The sequence below is a fragment of the Dama dama genome, chromosome 13 (genome assembly GCF_033118175.1).
Source record: "Dama dama isolate Ldn47 chromosome 13, ASM3311817v1, whole genome shotgun sequence".
Lineage (NCBI taxonomy): Eukaryota > Metazoa > Chordata > Mammalia > Artiodactyla > Cervidae > Dama > Dama dama.
Genome location: NC_083693.1, coordinates 73,387,892 through 73,410,562, shown reverse-complemented (window position 1 = coordinate 73,410,562; position 22,671 = coordinate 73,387,892). Strand labels below are relative to the sequence as shown.

General features: G+C 49.3%; 1 protein-coding gene across 7 annotated transcripts in view; it reads right to left on the bottom strand.

Annotated features, from left to right (window-relative positions):
- The window catches only part of PPP2R5C (protein phosphatase 2 regulatory subunit B'gamma), a 131,647-nt gene extending 109,810 nt beyond the window's left edge, over positions 1–21,837 (bottom strand). For 6 of the 7 annotated variants that reach the window (XM_061159431.1, XM_061159436.1, XM_061159427.1 and 3 more), the window contains exons 1-3: positions 21,170–21,264; positions 20,214–20,279; positions 8,247–8,409 (exon numbers count right to left, since the gene is read on the bottom strand). In XM_061159431.1, the coding sequence (XP_061015414.1) occupies positions 8,247–8,409; positions 20,214–20,279; positions 21,170–21,196 (256 nt within the window). In that variant the 5' untranslated portion in view covers positions 21,197–21,264. Of the gene's footprint in view, positions 1–8,246; positions 8,410–20,213; positions 20,280–21,169; positions 21,265–21,607 lie in introns of those variants that run through there. The other variant, XM_061159435.1, reaches the window with a different exon arrangement.
- Between the last annotated feature and the right edge of the window lie 834 nt (positions 21,838–22,671).

Genomic DNA, 22,671 nt, shown 5'->3' with positions numbered 1-22,671 from the left:
CAATTAAAAAAAAATTTTGTACCACCAACCGACTTCGTTGGTGGTACAGTGGGTAAGAAGCCGACTGCCAGCCAGAGGACACAGGTTCGATCCCTGGTCCGGGTAGCATCTATGCCACGGGCAGCTGAAGCCTGTGCATCACAACTCCTGCGCCCGTGCCTTAGAGCCAGTGCTCCGCAACAAGAGAGGCCACCACAACGAGAAACCCCCACACGGCAACTGGAGGAAAGCCCACGGAGCAAGGAAGACCCAGCAGAGTCAAAAATAAACAAACAGTGGTAATAAAAAAACCCAACCATGTCTTGGTCAAAAATCAGAAAAGTGGCCAGAAATCACAAACAACGCTTTCCAAAAGAATGAATTTGGCTTCTCAATGCTAATGGGAGTCAAAAGGCAATGAAATACTTGCCTTCAATGTACTGAAGGAGCATAACAGTCCACAATTAGATACTCAGTGATAAACAAAGTGTTTGCTGCCAGCAGATCCTCACTAAAGAAAATTCTAAATGATGCATTCAAACAAGAATTTGACCTCACATGGAAAGTCTGAGATGCTAAAATGAATGAAGACTAAAAAGATGAAGTAGACAGATCTAAGTGGTTATCAACAGAACAAAACAGTAATGATGTTGTGGAGGACTTAAAATGGTTGGAATTCAGATATCCCAATAATGGATAAGTCCAAAGAGATGGCAGTAGCAGCCTAACTCTTCTGAGGCATAACTGACATGTTATATTAGTTTTAGGTATACAAGAAGTTGTTCAGTTGCAAAGTCATGTCCAACTTTTTGCAACCCCAAGGACTGCAGCATGCCAGGCTGCCCTGTCCTTCACTATCTCCTGGAGTTTGCTCAAATTCACATCTACTGAGTCGGTGATGCCATCCAGCCATCTCATCCTCTGCCACCCCCTTCTCCTCCTGCCCTCAATCTTTCCCAGCATCAGGGTCTTTTCCAATGAGTTGGCTCTTTGCATTAGTATCTACTGCAAAATGATTACCACAATGAGTCTAGTTAACAGTTAACATCCCTCACCAGACATAGCTACAGAACATTTTACTTCTTGTGATGGGAACTTTGAAGATGTCATCTCTTAGCAACTTTCAAATAGTCACCACAGTATTATTAACTATAGTCACTGTGCTGTATGTGACATCCCCACGGCTTCTTTATTTTAACTGGAAGTTTGTACCATTTGAGTTCCTTCACCCATTTCACCTACGGCTCCACACCCCACCTCTGGCAACCATTTTTAAAATTAAACTTTAAGGATTAGGTTTATAGAAAAACTGAATGTACAGAGTTCCCATAGCTCTCCCCATCCTCCCCTAGTTTCTTCTATTACTAACACCTTGCAGTAATGTGATAAATTTCTTACAACTGAAGAGCCAACACTCATAGATTACTACTAACGAAAGACCACAGTAAGGATTCACCTTGTGTTGTACATTCTATGGGTTTTGACAGATATAAAAAGCCATGTATTCACCACATACAGAGTAGTTCACTGCCCTAAAAATCTCCTGTGCTCTGTCTATTCATCCCCCTGTTCTCCCAACCACTGATCTTTTCACTGTCTCCCTCGTTTTGCCTTATCCAGAATGTCATATAGTAAGAATCGTATGGGATGCAGCCTTTTCAGACTGGCTCTTTTCACTTAGCGCTCTGCACTGAAGCTTCCTCCCTGACTTTTCATGGCCTGGCAGCTCATTCCTTTGTACTGCTGAGTAACATGCATCATCTGGATGGACCACAGTTCATTTATCCATTCACCTACTGAAGGGTATCTTGGTTGCTTCCAAGTTTTGGATATTATGAAAAAAGGCTGGCACAGCTTTTTTAAGCACCCCAAATTCTTGCATAAAATTATACATTGCAACTAAGATGGCAAAACAAATGCCCATGGCCAACATCAACAACAAAATTAGGTGAAAATGTGTCCCCCAAAGACACGTGAGCACATGGGTTAGACCACCAGCAGCCACAGGCGGGTGTGCTCTTGGTGTCTGGGGGAAGACGTCAGACGGACGCACAGCTGAGAGCTCGGAAACAACCAAAGAGCCGGGTGCACCCCTTGAGAACAGTGGCTGAAGGCAGGAGGGGTCTGTACACCCCACAACGGGGGAGGGCAAGGAGTCCACAGCTGGGACTGGAGGGGGCCCTGGGAGCCCTCGACATTCAGCAGCAGCAGCTTCCTCCCAGAACTAGGTCACACTCGGGACAGACTGCTGGGGACAGGATCCAGAGTGGACAGCAGAGAGGGAGGAGAGGAGCTGGGGAAAGCGGGTCCGGTATCCGCAGAAGAGACCAAATTGGGGCGCTCAGGAGGTAAGGCACCACAGTTTTGAAAATTCCATAAAAAAATAACTGGATCTAGAGCTCCAGAGCCCCAGCTTCGCTTTATCTTCACACGTGCTCAAGCACCAGGTGGGATCAAAGTCAAGTCCCACATGGAGTTCTTATAAGGAAAAAGTGAAAGGGGACTGAGCGACACCTACGCAGCAGTAAAAGCGTGACGGGGAGACATCCCACGGAGACGCGAAGAACTGCAGCCTAGCATTTCAAGACGAGACAAAAGACACTACAGGAATCACATGATGTGTCAAAGGACTGCATGAATATTAATAGGAAAGCTCAGAGGTGGGTAATAACTCTGCAAAGAACCAAAAGAAAAAAATCATTTCAGAAATGAAGATTCACTGAAGAGAATATGAGAGCAAATAAACACAACATAAAATGCCTCGCAGGTAATAGCACATAAGAAAGAGGGAAAAAAAATTAAAAAAGAAATGATAAAAACCCAGAGGGAGACAACAAATAGAAAAAACAGGCAAAGAAGATTCGGTGTTTGTACAACAGGAGTCTCCAGAGGAGTAAATGAAAGCAAGGGACGAAAACAGATCCTCAAAATAATAATAATCCAAGAAAAAGAGACTTGGTGATAACTCTGTGAAAGAATGTGGCACGTATGTGGGAAAGTCAACCCAGAATGATATATTCTGAAATCACTGGACTTTAAAGAAAAGGAAAAGAAAAAACCTGTTTAGGCATCAAAGCAAACAGACCAAATAACCTGTAAGAGAAAGAAAATTAAACTGACATCAGAGTCGGACAGCGGTGCTTTATTGCAGAAGGAAATGGAGAACACCCTTAACATACACATGAAGAGAAAACGTGAACCGGGGATGTTCTACCCAGACCCTCTCTGAAGTCTGAGCCAGAGGCTCCTAGAGAGGACGCTGCACAGCCAAGGACCGAGAAGCAGCACAGAGACGGCCGTGACCTCAGCCGTGCGAGAGGGGGAGGGAGGCAGTGAAAAGATGCAAAAATTTTAACCTTTCAGTCATCGTACTGGTCACAACGCTGGTATTATCTGTCTGAAAATACACTCTGTATAATGTGGGATAAAAAGAAAGTTGCTCAGTTGTGTCCGACCTTAGGACCCCATGGACTATGCAGTCCATGGAATTCTCCAGGCCAGAATACTGGAGTGGGTAGCCCTTCGCTTCTCCAGGGGTTGAACCCAGATCTTCCGCATTGCAGGTGGATTCTTTACCAGCTGAGCCCAGGGAAGCCCAGGAGCACTGGAGTGGGTAGCCTATCTTTTCTCCAGCGGATCTTTCTGACCCAGAAATTGAACCAGGGTCTCCTGCATTACAGGCGGATTCTTCACCAGCTGAGCTATCAGGGAAGCCCAATGTATAAATAAATAAATAAAGTGAATAATTATCTGACAATTAAGTTCTATTTATTATCTCTGATGTCCCTGAGAACCAGAAATCTCCATGTGACTAAAAGGAGGTGTAAGACAGAAGTTAAGTAAATGCAACCCACTCTAGTATTCTTGCCTGGAGAATCCCATGGACAGAGGAGCCTGGCGGGCTACGGTCCATGGGCTCACGAAGAGTCGGACATGACTGAGTGACAGCATGCATGCACGCACCTTAGCCTGTCGCCCTAATGGCAGAGAGCAAAGAGGAAGTAAAGGGCCTCCTGATGAGGGGAAGAGAAGAGAGTCGGAAAGCTGGCTTAAAACTCAACGTTCAAAAAACGAAGATCATGGCATCTGGTCCCATCACTTCATGGCAAATAGACTGGGAAAAAGTGGAAACAGTGGCATATTTTATTTTCTTGGGTTCCCAAATCACTGCGGACAGTGACTGCAGCCATGAAATTAAAAGATGCTTGCTTTCTTCTTGGGAGAAAAGCTATCACAAACCTAGACAGTGTATTAAAAAACAGTCATCACTTTCCTGACTAAGGTCCATTTAGTCAAAGTTATGGTTTTTCCAGTAGTCATGTAGGGATGTGAGAGCTGGACCATAAAGAAAGTTGAGTGCTGAAGAATTGATGCTTTTGAACTGTGGTGCTACAGAAGACTCTTAAGGGTCCCTTGGACTGCAAGGAGATCAAACCAGTCAATCCTAAAGGAAATCAACCCTGAATATTCATTGGAAGGACTGATGCCAAAGCTCTAATACTTTGGCCACCTGATGCGAAGAGCTGACTCATTGGAAAAGACCCTGATGCTGGGGAAGGCTGAGGGCAGGAGGAGAAGGGGATGACAGAGGATGAGATGGTTGGATGGCATCACCGACTCATTGGACGTAAGTTTGAGCAAATTCCGGGACATAGTGAAGGACAGGGAAGCCTGGTGTGCGTCCACGGGGTCACAAAGAGTCAGACATGACTTAGCGACTGAACAACAAAGAGGCAGAAAGCAATTCAGAGGTTGCCTGGAGCTGGGGACAGGAGTGGGCGCTGATGGCAAATGAGCACAAGGGAATTTTTTTGAGGGGTGATGGAAATATTCTGAAACTATGACTACATTGTGGCAATGGCTGCACAACTCGACATGTTAATTAATATAATACACATTTCCAATTATAATTAGTGAATTCTATAGTATGTAAGTTATGCCTCAATAAAACTTTTAAAAAGGCTATGATTTTAGAAAAAAGAGAGAAAAATCTATGGGCAGAGCTAAAATTATATTCAGAGGAACACATGGCTGTAAGTTAAGTGAACTCTGTATATAATAACTGAGGAAAAAGAAATAAAACGAAAACGGGATAATTAAAAGTGGGAATGAAGTATATTGAAAAGGAAATAATCAGAAGAATAAATGAACTCATAAGGAGACAGCACCAGCACAGAGGTAGAAGAAATTAAAAGATTCACTAAAGAACACAATGTGTGAGTTAACACATGACCTGGCCTAACCTGACCTCACAAGGGAGGAATCTGCAGATTTGTCCCTGAGCAAAGCACTAGGCCCAGCTGATTTCTACTGCAACCTTTCACCCTATGCCATGGGCTGTAAGATGCATCTGTTATTCCATGTTTAATCTCTGCTAAAATCGGGTGGCATCTTACAATCTCTGAGAGAGATGGCGTGAGAGAGCAGTATACAGTTCTCTAGACTGTATTCAGGACAGAGCACGAAGGGCCAGGACTGACACTTTGGATCTGATACGACACAGCGGTACAGAAAGGGGAGAAAAGCTAGCTCACCTTCATGCAGTCAACGCGGAAGCAGAGAGTAACGAAAACTAAACTGAACGCGGCGCGCAGAAAAGTTACACTGCGACCATACTGAGGTTTATCTCAGTAACGCAAGGACAGTTCAAGACCGGAAAATTTATCAACACAGCAGTTACTAAATTAACATCTTAAGGAGAAAAACCATATGGCATCTGATAAAGTTCAGCGGCGGTGCTAGAACGTGACCCGCCAGCCACGGCGATACCGAAACAGCGATGCTAAATGGGGACCGGCGAGCGGCAACACGCTGGGTCAGCGTGCTTTACCAGAAACCAAGGGCTGTTTTCACAGGAAACGAGGAAATGCTGGTGCCGCTCACCCAAGTGGGAGACAACAGGGAGGCATGCTCTCACCTCTAGCATCTGTGTCACTGGTCCCGGCTGAAGGCTTCGTAACACTAAAGTCACCAGTATTTGTTACAAATACGGGAAGAGAAAAATACCTAATTACAAATGACAGGACTATATGTACGGATGCTAACAAAAATATTACTAAGGCTAATAAGAAAATTTGGTGACAGAATAAGAAAACATTAAAAAACCAACAGCTTCTCACTAGATTAATAAGAACGAATTAGAAGCATAAATGGAAAAAATACAACACAAGAGTGACAAAACCTAGAAGGCACTTAGGAGGAAATTTAACGCAAGGGTAAAGGATCCCAAGAAAAATCATAAAACCTTATAAAAAGTCAGAAAACAAGAGCTGAAAAAGGGAGGCAGCGTACCACTGTCCTAGATGGGGAGAGTATCATAAAAATAGAATTCCCCCAGTAATTATATCTTTAAATCTTTAATGTAATTCCAGTCAATTCCTATTTTTTCTGAACCAGACAAAAGTTGCTCTGACATGCTTACAGAGGCACTCATGTTTTAGGACAGCCAGGAAAGATGCACCAAACGAGACCAGTGAGGGGCCCGAATTGGCCAGGGTGAGATTTGGGCTACGTGGGTGTATCTTTCCTTCCGGGCACGGGAAAGGAAGGGGTCCACCTGGCAGGGCACAGCCTCATGGGCAAGGGCCAACCTCCAGCCGGGACAGGCCCTAGGGATGGTACCCGCGCCTGGAGGCTCAGCCACAGCGGTGGGAAGCCTGTCCACCCCCCACAGCTGCAGACTCTGGCAGGGCCTCTGCAGGGCCTGGGAGCAGGGACAGTCGGCGGCCCTTCACTCACTCACAGGGGGTCCCCCCTGGTGGGGGAGGCGCTGGCCCCAGCACAGCAGGCCCTGGGGTTTTGCTGGATGGGGCACCCCCAGAACCCAAAGCAGGGCTGGTGTGGGGGTGTTCCACACGGTATCTGGTGAGTGACTGAACAGCACCAGAAAGGCATGGACTATTGGGGAGGGAAGACTCCTCCAAAAGGACCTGCTAGGCACGTTATCTACTACACAGCTAAACCAAATACAAGCCTGCTACAAGCTCTGCAAAAGACAGTGAGAGGGGGGCCTGGACCCCTAGCAAGTGAGGGGTCAGGAGTGCGTCCGTGAGTCCCTGAGTCCCTCCCTCCAGCCGCTCTCCCACCCCGCTCCCCCCTCCCCCTCCCCCACACACTCCTCTCTCTCTCCATCACCCTCTCTCCCTCCCCTGACCCTCCCTCCCGGCCCACCCACCCCCTCCATCCACCCCCCTCTCTCTATCCACCCCTCCTTTCCTCCATCCATTCCTCCTCATCCACCCTCCATCCACCCCCTCTCTCTATCCACCCCTCCTTTCCTCCATCCATTCCTCCTCATCCACCCCCCTTCTCTCTATCCACCCCTCCTTTCCTCCATCCATTCTTCCTCATCCACCCTCTCTCCATCCACCCTCTCTCCCTCAAACATCTATACTGAGCTCTGGCTCTCTGCCCTGCAATGTGGAAGGCACGGGAATACACCTGTAAAGATGACAAGCTTCCTGCTCCAAGTTCATACACAATGAAAATTAACCACAGAAGACCCACTGTTAGGAATTTAAGGTATGAAAAATGTTTGATACTTTATTACACTAGTCTTATATGTTAGCAAACATAAAGCTTTTCTGAGGTTCATATTTGACTTTGGGGTCTTACCTTGCTTCCCCAATAAGATTTTATGTACTTCGACCTCAAAATCTCCTAGAGAAGCACTTTTAGGGACTGAATACCGCCCAGAAGGAAAGCGGTGGCTGGGCTGGGCTTGGGGAGAAACTTGAAGCAAAGAGCACTGTTCCCTGACTAACCTCAAGCAGGAAACCCTGGATAGAGGTAATCCCCAAGTGACCCATAAGGAGAAAGTCCATAAAAGACTATTATAGTCCTCGCTTCTCCAGCACCAGAACAACTAAGAGGTTCTACTATAGTTTTTAACAATTACTCTACTTGCAAAAACTCCTTTTGGATTTCCAGAGTTCTAAGACAAACGAAAGAGGAGAATTACTTAAAAGAAAACTGGCTAGCTTAATTACAATTAACATGAAAAGATTTAAGTCTTTTCTCTGTGTGTGTTAAGTATTTTACACCTGTAATGTACTCACGATTACATTTTCATCGTAAATAGCTCTGGAATTTGAACTATTAGTTGGTTAAGTTAGTGGCATTCAACCTGAAAAAACTCAATAAAGAAGAAAAAACAACCCTACAGAATTTAAACACAGCAAAAGTGTAAGAAGCTAGCAAACCATCAAAACGTTGCTCCTTACCCCAAGTGGGCAAACTTTAACTTTCAAAAGATGAATAAAAATTACCTTTTAAAGACGGTAGTTTTTGAAGTTCTCTATTATTGCTGGCGCTAAACCTGGAAGAATTTTGCCGTTTGTCTTTCTTCACTATGGGCTGAGGGGCTGGCACTTTTATTTTAGTAGATACTGCAGACGGGGCAGCAATAAGGCTGTTTTTCCTGCTGGGAATCTGTTTCCAAAATGAAGACAAAAACAAATAAGTATGTCACACAGTTGTAGTTTATAGCACAATTAGAAAGGGAAAAATACACACAAAAAAGGCAAGTTTTGCTCTGGGATAGTCTCTTTCACGCTACTAGAAAACAACTCAATCACTTACAAGCCGCTGGAGTCTGTGGTTACATCCCAACCCAGCGAGGCTCTATTTCCAGAGATTTCACAGATACACCTAATTCCCTGCATCTTTTTTCAAACTTCTGACTATAGGGCTGAGGTATACATAGGTTGATGACAGTGACCCTCGATAAATGCTCATATCCTACTTTTTGGGACCTATGAAAATGTTTCCTCACTTGGCAAAAGGAACTTTTGCCCACTCTTAGGTATATAGCCAAATGAACTGAAAAAGTGGTGCTGGAACAAAACCTTGTACACCAGTATTCACAGAAGCACTATTCACAACAACCAAAGACAGGGAAACACACGTGTCCATCACATGATAACACACAACATGGTATATCCACACAATGGAGTACTACTCAGTCATGAAAAGGACTGATGTACAGAGACAAGCTGCAAAATAGATGGACCTTGAAAACACCACGCACAATGAAAGAAGCCAGTCACAAAAGGCCATATATTGTGTGAACCCATTTGTATGAAGCAACCAGAATAGGAAAATCCACGGAGAGACGGCAGGGGAGTGGTTGTCAGGGCCTAGCAGTGGGGGAAGTGAAAAGAGAAGGCTCGATGCTTAGAGGGCTTCCTTCTTGGGGTGAGGACAGTGTCTGGAGCTAGACAGTGGTGACAGTTGCACAACATGGTGAATGTAGTAAATGTCACTCAGGGTGCATTTCGTGCTGTGTATCTTTTACCACGTACGAAAAAGGGTGTCATCTGCTCCTTTTCAGCTTGGTTATGGGACCGCCTGCCCCACAGTCGCCCCACTGTCCCAGGCAGAACCAGGAGCTTCCTCGTCCTGTGACCCCCGCCCCCCGCCACTGACCTCTAAACGGGGCCTGGCACTGGGACGGGGGTCTCCCCTCCGAAAGAAGACTGGCGGCTCTCGGGCTTTTGAACCATGAACGCCAGCTTGTGTCAAGGGCAGTGCCAGCCACGCTCAAGGGAGGAGCCGGAGTGGAACAGAGCGAGGCACAGCACAGCCGCTAACCCAGCGCTCCCAGAGAGCCTTCGTCCTTCCAGACGGATGCTCACAGCAGCCCCGGAGTCACCGGCGTGCACTTCCAAGGCTGCTCTGGGCGCTCCTGTCAGCTCAACAGCCAGTGAAGGACAACGGGGTGCTTCCCCGGTCTAGATGTTTACACGCAAAACGAAAACTCAATCGTCCATCTTGCAATTACAGGAAATTCTTCTAAAGAAGAATGATACCGTTTAAGCTACTTGACTTGGGTAAGATCTAAGCAGACTAACTTCTTCCTTTCTTTGTCACTCTGGGAAAGGAGGTAATGGGTAGTTTTATGTATTCACCCAGTGAGGTGAGAGGTACTCCAAGATTGACTTCAGCCTCGTTTATTTTTGGATCAGTGGTGGAAAATGATCATTATTATTAATATTTGGAGACGCTGCGTGGCCTGCAGGATCTTAGTTCCTACACTAGGGATGGAACCTGCGCCTCCTGCCATGGTAGCAAGGAGTTCTAACCACTGGGCTGCCAGGGAAGTCCTGATGGGAAATTTATCAAACTCAGAATTATTTATCAAAAGAGCTGCCCTTTTCCTTCCACTGGACGTTGCTGCAAGTCAGCAGGCTCCGGAGGTTCCGAAGCGAGAGTGCAGACCCCCACCCCACGTCAGAAGCAGGTGCATTTCTAGGTGGGACGTGGGGGCCTCGGGATGACCTGAGCCTCAAAGTGAAACCCCGTCAGTGAAGTGGGTGCCGGGCCCACTCTTCTCAGCTCAGGGCCTCTTTACAGGAGGTCTCCGTGGACTCTGGAGGGGTGGGCATCTATCATTGCTGGGTGTCGGGACCCCCGAGGCCTTGGCAGTGGGGTCTTGGAGGGCTGGGAGGGGTAGTCTGTGGGGCACCTCTTGCCCAGCCCCTGCACCCCCAGGAAGGGCACAGCAAGAGGCGTGTCTGCGGGGGCACGAGACCACACTTCCCAGGTCTTGCAAGCAGCCCAGGCTGCACCTCGGAAGCTGGAGGGGCTTCCTCACCCTCAGGAAAAGTGGTCCCCAGCAGTTTCTAACGTGGCGTGCACCAAGCCCGAAGGTCTCTGGACCCAGCAGTACGCCCAAACCCCCAACTTCCTGTGCAGCCAGGCAACTGCACCCCCATAAAATCAGAGTGGAAAAAAATGCAGACAGCAGATATATGGGTATTTGTCAGCTTCTCAGTATTCTGTGCTATTTCATTCAAACAGCAAAACAGACAACTGGATTTGTGATAAAGCTTCATTCCTAGATGTTTTCCCATATAGGGGATCACTACTAAACAAGCACCTCTTTCCTGCCATTTAAACACTGCAATTTGAAAAATTCACAATTAGCTGAAAGACATTTATTGCTCATTTGAACAGGGCCAAATCACTGGCCTCTCAACGGCTTCTAGGTGGGGAGTGGGGTCAAAAACAAAGGCATATCTCTTTCACAGAGCACAATCACCGCAGGTTTCAGAGCAGAGCCCAGAAACTCACAAGGCAGCATCAGTGCCCAGCCTCTCACCAAAGGGTTTCTCTTAAGTACTGGATCTGGAGTCCACTAAGCCAGGGGTCAGTGAGTTATGGCCCATGGGCCAAATCTGCCCCCCTACCTGTCTTTGCAAATAAAGTTTTATTGGAACACAAACGCACCCATTTATTCACCTACTGTCCATGGCTGCTCACTTGCTACATACAACGGCAGAAATGAGTAGCTGCCAACAACCCATGGCTGAGGGTGAGAAAAAAGGAAGAACAGAAGAGCGTTTCCTGATCGAGGTCAGGCCTGCACTCACACTTAACGGTGTAAGTCTTAAACAAGTGATGATGAAGGCAAGGAAAGTTACAACCTCCAATCACAAGATCTGCAGGAGGAGTCGCTGAAGCGTCTGAGGACAAGACAGTGCTCCCCAGATGTCTCGAGAGTAGAAAGCAGACGGAGGGGTGGGGCCAACGAAGCAAGACCTGGGCAACCTCGCTCCGGAAGCCACCCAGCGGGTGAGGCTGGCGGGAGAAGGCAGGTGACCTGCTTCCACAGAGTCCCCAGACTCAGAAGTCCTGGGCACAGCGCGCGCAGGAGTTAAGTTTGGGGCTGAAGGGGCTTCCCTGGAGGTCCAGTGGTTAACTGCGCGTCCAATGCAGGGAGCACAGGCTCGATCCCCGGCCGGGGGTGACTAAGATCCCACATGCCGCGCAGGTCAGAACTGGTTGGTGCCCCTTAGGTGGTGCTAGTGGTAAAAGAGCCCTCCTGCCAATGTGGGAGGTGTAATAGATATGGGTTCGATCCCTGGGCTGGGAAGATGCCCTGGAGAAGGAAATGGCAACACACTCCAGTATTTTCTTGCCTGCAGAATCTCATGGACAGAGGAGCCTTGGTGGGCTACAGTCCATGGGGTCGCAAAAGAGTCGGACACAACTGAAGAGACTTAGCATGCACACACAATGCCCCTTTAGAGCCTTGCTCAAGCTTATCTTTAAAAAGCACATATAGGCTTCCCTGGTGGTCCAGTGGCTAAAACTCTGCACTCCCAGCGCAGGGGGGCATGGGTCTGGTCCCTGATCAGGGACCTAGATCCCACATGACGCAGGGAAGCTCTCACACGTGGCAACTAAAGCTGCTGGAATCAAATAAACAAATATTAAAAAAAAAAAACAAAAACCAAACCACTTATGATAAACTCTTCTCAGACGGTAAAGAATCTGCCTGCAATGCAGGAAATCTGAGTTCGATCCCTGGGTTGGGAAGACCCTCCCCCCAGAGAAGGAAATGGCAACCCACTCCAGTATTCTTGCCTGGAGAATCCCAAGGATGGAGAAGCTTGGCAGGCTACAGTCCAAGGGGTTGCAAAGAGTCAGACATGATTGAGTGACCAACACTTCCATCATGACAGAGAAAAACGTGAAGTCCTCCAACTGAGAGCTTTTCTTCCTCCCCTCTTAGAGCATTTACTTCTAGGCCGGCTCTCTCCCGCCCCCAGGTGGAGAAAACGAAGATGACGCCGTGCCCCGGGTTTGGGAAGCAGCACATCTCAGCAGCGGCTGTTCTGGAAGCTGACCTACAAGCAGGGCCTGGGGAGACTTGGCTCAATACCACCGGCTGACAGGAAGACGCCAGGCTGTTACCAGAACGCTGGGCCAAGCCAGACATCATCGTGTCCCGACCTGGGCAGGTGCCCAGGACTTAAGGAAACACCGGAGACGTTTTGAGAGTGGCCATCTTTCAGAGGAATGTTCCCCGTGACTTAGGAAAAGAGCCCCGTGATTCACGCTGCTGCAGACTGATTCACCCGGCGCCCCACGTAGGGGGGTGACCTCGCCACCACCGCGGGCAGGGATCCAGGCCCTCGCTGGGAAACGGCAGACCCAGGGGCTCCCACCAACGGGGATGCTTCACGTTATCTCATACAAATCACTTCAAGGACTCTTTCAGGCTTACTTGTCAGGCAGTGGGGCTTTTACTGAAGAGGAGAGGGGTGCTCACTGACCTCTGCTGGCTTTACCTGCGAGGCACTCCCCACGTCCACCGCCGCACCCCACATCCCACGTGTGCTCGGGGGCTCCTGGGCCTGCTTTAAACCCACTGCTTTCCTCACCCATGGCTGCAGGGAGCTCTTTACAAGAACATGCCCCACCTCGACCCATCCGTTCAGCAGCTGCTATGTGCGAATGATGGGGGCCACGTTACCCCCGAGTCTACTCAATGTCCGAGAGCAACAGGTGTGACCCTTCACGAATAACAGGAAACACACTTCACTGGTGAGGACGAGGTCCTCCTTCTTGTCTTCCCCAGTGGCTGCACAGGACAAGACACACTCAGAGTTTTGTCTCTTTTTCTGTACATGTACACACACAACTTATACAATATGTATGTTCTACTGAGAAATATTCCCAAAATAAATTTAAAATAAGACAATAAAGCACCCAAGATTTGTGGATACGAAGGGCCAACTCTAAGTTACGCTGGGATTTCTGACTGTGCAAAACGGCTGACACCGCAATCCCCATGTTATCCAAGGGCCAACCAAAACTTTTACAAAAATCTTTAGAAACATCAGAAAAAAGACCTAAGACGATAATCTTCAGATTTGTGTGTGTATGTGCTGAGGTGCTTCCGTCGTGTCCGACTCTTTGCAACCCCATGGACTGTAGCATGACAGCTTATCTGTCCATGGAATTCTCCAGGCAAGAAAACCGGGGTGGGCTGCCCTGCCCTCCTCCAGGGGATCTTCCCCACCCAGGGTTTGAAGTCGCAGCTCCTGTGTTGCAGGAGGATTCTTCACTGTTGAGCCACTGGGAAGGCCCAATCTTCTGCTCTAGTATAACGCTATTTATTTGAAACAAATTACACTGAATGAAAATTCTGCATTAAAATTCCCTTAGAGGATCAAGGAGGCGATACATAAATAAACCTCTTAACAAGAGAGATTTTTTCCTTTCAAATTTACAGAATCAGAAAGAAAATAGCCAGCTGATTGATGGGAAGCTCTCCTTCCTTCCTGGACACTGTCAAAATCTACCAACAAGTACTTTAACTCCAGGTCCTAACACATCTGGCAAGTGTAAAGAAGAATCCAGTTAAAGCACTGTCCTTACGGTCTCAGTCTAGTTGGGGAGGTAAATCTCAGGTAAATTAAAGTTGCCCAAGGCACTATACGTGGTAAATAATCGGCAGAGCAAATAACTGCTATGCAAATTGAAAAGATCGGGAAAAAACATGTTCCAGGATGGTGAGAAAAAGTTCCCTCTAAATTTCAGAACAAATGAACCTGAGTTGGAGACACAAAGATGAAAGCAGGAAAGGGGTGAGCGCAGTAGTCTAAACAACGGGTCTCCGAGTGGGCTCCCCGAGGCCCCTGGGGGGGTCTCCTCTTTTCATGGTAACATTGAGACATGCTGTGCCTTTATAACCATCACTTTGCTGATTTCTCACAGGCTACCAGACACGTGATATCAAAACAGACAGGATGCAGGCGCAGACTCAGGAGACCAGCTATCTTCAGTTAAGCCAGATATTACAGGGATTTGCAGAAACACAGAACAATGCCATTTTTCCTACTGAACTCTTGTAAATAGACATTCCTCATGAAAAATATGCTATTTATGTCAACACATCACAGGTGAGGTATAGGTATTAAATAAATTAATGCGTAACAAAAAATTTTCTCTTTTAGTTTCTGATATGAAATGTGTAGCTCTAGCCCACCTCAGTCAAAGCTCTCTGGGACCCCCACAAATTCTGAAGGGTGTGAAGGGGTGTGGGTGCCTCTGTGTCTGAGCACAGCTCTTCCCATGAATGTGCCAAGCATTACTCACAAGCAGGCGTGCGTGATTTGTGCAGAGAGCCTCCTAGAGCAGTGGCTGCGACACAGGGCCATTGTGCCCTCCAGGAGACACTGGGCCACGTCGAGAGGCATTTTCGGTCGTCACTGCTGGAGATGGGGAGCTGCCGGTGCCTAGTGGGGCTGCCCAAGGATCCCGGGGGGGCTCCTGAGCGCACAGCACCACAGGGGTGCACCTGGCCCCCCATGGCTGCGGTGCTGAGGGTGGGCTGCCCTCTCAGGAGCAGTGGGTCTCCGGTGGGAGGCACTCCGGGTCCGCCAAGTGTCCAGCTTGTAGCACAGGACAGGAGCGGGCGCTAGAGAGGGGACAGCTCAGGGAGTCTTACTCCCTGAGGACAGTGAGCTCCTGGCAGCTCCAGACCCCACGTCCTTTTGATCCGACCGTCCTCTCTGCAGAGCCGCCATCCTCTTGGACACCTGGGCCCTAAGCAATGATGATGCGGAATTCCCATTCCCAACAAAATAACTTGTAGAGAGTCTCTTGGACAGCAAGGAGATCAAACCAGTCAATCCTAAAGGAAATCAACCCTGAATATTCATTGGAAGGACTGATGCTAAAGCTGAAGTTTCAATACTCGGCCACATGATGCCAAGACCCCACTCACTGGAAAAGACCCTGATGCTTGAAAGAACTGAAGGCAAAAGGAGACGGGGACAACAGAGGATGAGATGGTTGGATGGCATCACCGACTCAACAGACAAGAGTTTGAGCAAACTTCAGGGCATAGTGAAAGACAGGGAAACCTGGCATGCTACAGTCCATGGAGTCACAAAGAACTGGACATGACTTAGCAACTGAACAACTAACAACAAAATAATTAAATAAGAATTTTTAAAAAGTTGTTTTTTTCTCATGCCACCCAGTGGCATGAGAGATCTTAGTTCCTTGACCAGGGACTCCCCTGCAGTGTAAGCGCAGAGTCCTAACCACTGGACCGCCAGGGAAGTCCCATCAAAACAGATTTTAAAGTACTCCTCCTTGGAGCCCTCTCCGAGTGTTCCTGGAGGCCAGTTTGGGGTGGTATTGGAAAAAACCGGGAAGATGATGACGGGAGAAGGGGCACGGGAGGCCCCCGGTGAGCCCGAGTCCAGAATTCAGCCTCCACGCAGAGGCTTTGGTGTTCTGGGGATGGGAGTTGGGGACTCTCCTCTTGGGATGGGAGGACTACGGCTGTCCCCCCGAAAACACGCTCAGCAGCAAAACTTCCCCATCCTTTTTGAGCACTTTCAGGAGCACTTCCCCGTCCTCCTCCAACCTTATGCAGCTCAGAAAGCCCGCTACAGACTCACGCGACTGGAGAGTCAAAAAACTTTTCATGGACAGGCATCTTTCACAAAAACATTATTCCTGTTAACATGTAACAGGCATTATTGTCACTATTAGGTGAATTAATAAGCATCTCTAAAATTTCAGTTTACATTTCTAAAACAGGACTCTGTCACCAATGCCGACGGGACCCCAGCAAGTTTGGCTCCCTGTCTCGGGAACCTTGGTGGGAGGGGGTGGGGAACATAAAGGGACCAAGGGACAGGTCTGGAAGGGGCCAGAATAAGCTCCCAGGTGGGGAGAGAGGGTTGTTCAGCTTTCCTTTCAGCAACAGATATTATGTAAGAGTTGCTGTAGAGACTTTCAAACAAAACTGAGCTGAAACAGGATAAGGAAGACACAGGACTGGAGAACAACACTCGAATGACCTTTAATGTGCTTACAACCAATCACTTTACAAAAAGCATCGACGCTTTTTAAAACGTAACTTTGGACACAGTACACAAACTGAAATAATGATAGCAAAACACACAGTCGCGTGGTCTGATCCTCTGCAATGCACTCTGGGAATCTCCAAGCGGTTTACCAGGATTCTAAATGCTCAGCCAATGAGCCCAGCTGTGTGTCTACAGACTTGATGCTGCGCTGAGGACAGCTACTCAAAGATGAGTTCGCTCTGTCCGTCGCCTCAGGTGTACAAGGTCAAGGTCCCCGTGAACTCATCTGTGTCCTCACTCCTTAAAAGCGTGCTTGAAAGAAACCAGCAGGAAGTAACAGGCGGAAACTGATTCCCAGGACACTTATGGAAAAGCAAGTCAAACATTAACCATTCTGTTTGAAAGGGGAAAAAAAAATCTACTTGGAAAAAAAAAAATCAAAGATGTACCGAATATATGTTGGTCAAGGAGTAGAAATTTCTACTAAAAGACAGAAGTTGAACAGCAGCAGTTACGACTTTTAATGCTATTTTGCTGCCCTGAGAGATATATCCTGGCCATATATCTTGCGGGGAAAACTTTCAAGAGGGGTCATGCCTGATCTATCCCATGCAGTTAGAAATGGCCAAATGCGAAACTCAGCAAGACATTTTAGAGATGAGGAGACAGGGCCAGGGAAGTCAGGTGCTGCTGCGGACGGCACCCAGGAGTCAGCATTCGTGCTCACGAGCCCCCGGCTGAGGCACTGCTCCCAGCCATGCTTGTGCTGCCTGCAGGACTTCATCTTCTTGCTAAAGACTCATGCCTTTAAATGGCCCCCATTCTAACCACAAAGTGGTCTGCGTCCTCTATTTTCCTCGAGGCCAGATTGTCACCAGCCAGGACTTTGTATAAAGACCTTCCCCCACACTTGAAGTGGCTGGTATGCTGAGTCAGCCGCAGGCCAAGCTCTTTCACGAGTTCTTGGTTGGGATGACTTGTCTGCCCTAGACGAGCACCCGCTCTGTACCCCTCGGGTTGTGAGGTCCAGGATGTGCTAACTGTCCTAACGGAGGTGTGTCTGCAGGGTAACCTGAGCCAATGCCGACCGTGAAGGTGACGTGACACCTGAAAGGTTCGAAAAGCAGCGTGGGAAACTGTAAGTAAGTAAGTGTTAGTCATGCCTGACTCTTTTCGACCCCATGGACTGCAGCCCACCAGGCTTCTCTGTCCATGAGATTTTCCAGGCAAGGATACTGGAGTGGGTAGCCATTTCCTTCTCCAGGGGATCTACCCAACCCAGGGATCGAACCCAGGTCTCCTGCACTGCAGGCAGATTCTTTACCAACTGAGCTACAAGGGAAGCCTGTGGGAAACTATAAACCCATGTGAATCGTTCACGTTTAAACATTCCAGCTCAAAGCAACATCGGCAGACAGGAGAGGAAGAGAGTGTGCGATGGTTTCATTCACCCATGTGAGTCAATCGCACTGGCTAAGGGGGCGGGACTAGAAGTGAAGGATGGACAGGAAGACACAGGGGAGAGAGACAACAGCGGGAAAGCAACGGCCAACTCAGAGCCCAGAGGAGCGGAAGAGTCTTGGCTTGTGCTCCTGCAACATATACAGTGACCTGCCAAGTGTCAGGCTTAATATGCCATGCTGCCTCTGGGATCCTGAGGAGGAAGCAGTGAAGGGCCCAATATTTCAGTACTTTTCAGTGGTAATTTCAAGCTCTGTAGCTCCAGCTCTCAGACAGTAGCGCTACAAAAAATACAAAAAGATAAGTTGGGCATCACACTCAAGACACTGCAGGCCACACCTCAAGACTCTTAAGCCACTGACAGTCTAAGAACTCAATCCACCTTAAACAGGCACTTGACTTAGGAGTGGTTTTGGGATTGCTGAGTTTCTGAGAAGTTGTATTTTTTTTTTCCCCCAGATTCAGACTTAACATCTTCCGTCCTTACAGTCAGGTTCCTTTCATTCAAACAGGAATAAATGAACCATACTCACTGATCTGTGTGTGTGTGCAACATAACAGAGACAGGTATGTGAGCAAGAAAGGTTTGGGGCAGCACTAGGAAGACTAAGCAGTTTTCATGAAAGATCAACAAGCCCAAAAAGGGAAAAGAAAAGGCATATACCTTCGCACAGCAGCTAAATTTCATTTAAATCAATTTAGTCAAAAGAGTGACATGGAAGTAAGCCAAGTCAAATGCCAGAATGCCACAGTGAAACGCGACTGTCTGCTATAAAGGAAGGACAGGGGAAGACGGGCACAAACATACTGGCATTTAAGGAACCTTTTGGATTTCTGTTTTTTGCTTTGGGGAGGGCCACAGATTTCCCGGAGTAAACCACCTCCTGAAGAGGAGGGGCACTTAGAATGTACCAAATGATAAGGAAAAGATAACCTGGGGCTAAATATATTAAAAAAAAAAAAAAAAAAGGCTAGTGCAGGTAATGGCCTGTTAACTTATTTCCCAGACAGAACGGAACTCTATTCTAATTTGGCTTATAGGAAAGGGTCTGACATTTGTAAATTACTGTGATTGGTGATAAGACCAGGGACCTAAACAGTCCAGCTCTGGAGAACTATGACACCAAATTAAGCAGCTTCTCTGCTACCAAGGATTCAAAACAACCCATTAGCTCTGCCTGGGTCCGTGCAGCTCCCAGACCCTCAGCCCAAGGTACTCTAGCTCAACCATCGCAAGGAAGAAAAGGTGAAGCCAAGCGCTGGCTCTGTAGACGCCCTCAAAGCACACTCCCACTACGTAGACACAGTCCCCACGGAGCACTCTGGCTGCTTTCTCAATAAGCCCAAAGGCAAGAAGCAAAAGAAGTCAGAATTGGCCAATACAAAGAAAAACAATGTGAAAGATGATGGACAATTGCACAAAAACAGCAATACCAGAAAACCCAAACTATACCAACACTGTTAGGGACAGAGGCTAATGGGACAGGACACTTACAGCAAAGTCTGCACCCTGGAAAGCAAGGGTGACGGGAGGAGGGGAGGACGAGCTGCTGAGACAGACCTGCCTGCGAGCATGCTCAGTCGCTTCAGTTGTGGCCGGCTCTTTGCGACCCCATGGACAGTAGCCCACCAGCTCTTCTGGCCATGGGATTTTCCCCACAAGAATACTGGAGTCGGTTGCCATTTCCTCCTCTAGGGGATCCTCCCAGCCCAGGGATCAATCCTGCGTCTCCTGCATTGCAGGCAGATTCTTAACCACTGAGCCACCAGGGAAGCTGAGAAGGACCTGGCCCCTTGCAAAGGAAGAGGGAGGCTGGGAAAACTGAAAGGAACTTGAACCCAGTCTGGAAGAGTCCCTGACGCCAGGCTCCACAGCAGGGCTGCTAGATTTCAGGTGGTGGTGGTGGCAGGGGTGGGGTGGTGAACTTAAATATACCAGCTGCACCAGTACACAACTTGTCTGCAAACATTCTTATTTCCCTAAAGACAAATAATGCAAAGCCAAATAACTAAAATGGAGGGCTATGAGAGACAGGAGAAAAAGATCTCACATAGGGAAACATTTCAGAAGAGCCTAGATTTTCTCACCCTCAGTTTTCCTACCCTAAAAAGGTGTTTATGAAAAAAATGGAAACAATACTTAAGAATAGTTACCTCTGAGTCTATTATGTCTTGTCCTTCTTTTGAACTTTTTCCACTTTTCCCTGGTTTGGGTGATTCCTGAGAAACATCAAGCAGAATCAATTAGGCTTCTCAATTTTTAGACTGCGACACATCAGATAAACCAAAATGCAGTTTCACAAGTATTTAGACAGTTTAACTATGGCTTTTGATAGCTTTCATCAATACCGTCACGACTTACTTCCTTTATATGGTTGAGTTAAGAGACCCAGGATTGTGATGTGACACCCACCGGCCCACCCAAAATTCAGATTCTCCCTGTTTTCTTCGTCTGCATTATCTGGCGCTCAAAACTTGAAGCAGAAACAGGTGAACGCACGTTTGTACCATGCTCTCGGCATCTTGAAAGATGCACATCACAACCCATTTTTCCCCTTCCCACACTCAACTCTGGGAGCGAGGATGTCTGGGGTGATTCTGAAACGCTACAGAGATCCACCTGAAGCAAAATCATACCCTCCCCACCCATATGCAAACGCAGCACAGTCACAGCCGTCTCCGCCGCCGCCACCCAGGATAATAATAGTATTTGAGAGCCCCAGAGCGTCCCTCTGGAGGGTAAACCGTTCTCCCCAAGCATTAAGCCCGGTCCATTCGCTGCCCTCCTCCCCGGCCGGGCGGATCATGCTGAGACGCCTCCACCCCGGCCTCGGAGGCCCCTGTCCAGGAGCCTGCGAGATGGGTCAACCACCTCCGCGGCCCCACCTGCCCTCTCGCGCCCATCGCGCGCGCCGCCCCCCAACCCCGGCCGCGCCCCCCACGCCCCCCGGCCGGTCCCGGCCTGGGCTCCGCGGCCCCGGGTGGACCCGCTGCCCCCCGCCCCCACCTCGCACCCGCGCGATCCCGGAGCCCCGCCGGGCCCCACTCCCGGGCCGTTCCCCGCTGCCCCCCGCGCCCGCCCCGTCCGGCGGCTCCGGGGCCCGACTCACTTTCTCCTTCTTGTTTTTATTCGGCATGGCTGGTGCGGACCGCCGCCGCCTCCCCCGCCGCCTGCCCCCGCCCCGGCCGTCGCGCCTCCCCCTCACGGCCGCCGCCGCCGCCGCCGCCGCCGCCGCCGCCGCCGCCGCCGCCCGGGGACTGAGTCGTTCGCTTGCTCGCGGTTCCCCTTTTCCAGGTTCCCAGAGGCTGCGGCAGCCGCGGCGGCGGCAGCGGCGGCGGCGGCGGCGGCGGAGGCAGCGGCGGCTTCTCTCCGCCCCGCCCCCGCCCCGCCCCCGCCCCGCCCCGCCCCCGCCCCGCCCCCGCCCCGCGTCCCCGCCCCCAGCCGGGGGCCCCGCCCGCCCCGGCCCTGCTCCGGCCCCGCCCCCAGTGCACGGCCCCGCCCCGCCGCCCTCCCGGCAACCCGCCATTGGCCGAAGCGCCTCACGTGCCCTAACGTTCTTGGTTCTCCCCGCTCCTTCGCGCGGCCTCGATCTCCCTCCCCGCGCTCCGGCTCGGGTCCGTCTCACGCAGGGCAGCGGCGGCGGCTGGGGAGGGAGCGTGGGGCTTCGGCTGAGGCGACAGACCGGAGACTGCTGTGGAGGTTCGGGACAGATAGAGCAGGGGGCACATTTGAAACGGATGGCAATAACTTGTGCGGCCAGAGGGACGCGAACGGCGACTTCGGCCCCTGGCCGCCGCGGCGCTGGGTAGCGGCTGAGGCGGCCCGGCAGCCACGCGAGAAGCGGTTTCGCGGGTTCCCGCTAGGCCCCGCCTCCTGGAGGTCGCCCCGCCTCCTGCGTTGGCTCCGCCCCCAGGAGGGTCCGCCCGCCTCCTTCTGTGTTGGCCACGCCCCAAAGGTCCGCCCCGCCTCTGATGGCCCCACCTCTGGTGGCCCCGCCCCGCAGGTCAGGCTCCTGCTTTGCCAACGGGATTTTATTTTATTCTTTAATTTGGCTTGATCGTAAGCCATATGAAGAAACCTCTGCATTATGACCAGGAATCACGTGGTTCATTTTACCTCGCTAATAGCTCTTGGGAGATGAGTTTTCCAAGGAAAGTGGGCTAACTTTTTGATATTCCCGCAGTTTGTGTAGTGCAGAAATACTTTAGGTATTAAGACTCTAGGAGTGAGCGGATTTCACGTGCAGGGACCGTTGGTGTCTCACCTGTGAAGATTAGGAACTGAATCTTATCTGGGCACTTCGAAACCATTGTGTTCTCTTAGGCCTGGGTTTTCACTCTTGAAAGTTGCTAGGCAAAGCACTTTCGGTTATCCTGTGCGGCTCTGCCGTGAGAAACCTAAAAGAAGAAAAAAAAAAACTAATGTGAGGAGTGTCGTGGGAGGTCCTGAAAGTAAGTTCTGCATGCAGGTGTCTGAATGTGTGCCTTTAGACGAATATCCTCAGGTAAATTGCACAGCCCCAAACAGCTATTTGTGCAGAAGAAATGGTTTTTGATTGGTCTTTTAAGTGGGTTAACAGTTTCTCAAAAAAAAAAAAAAAAAGTTTAAAAA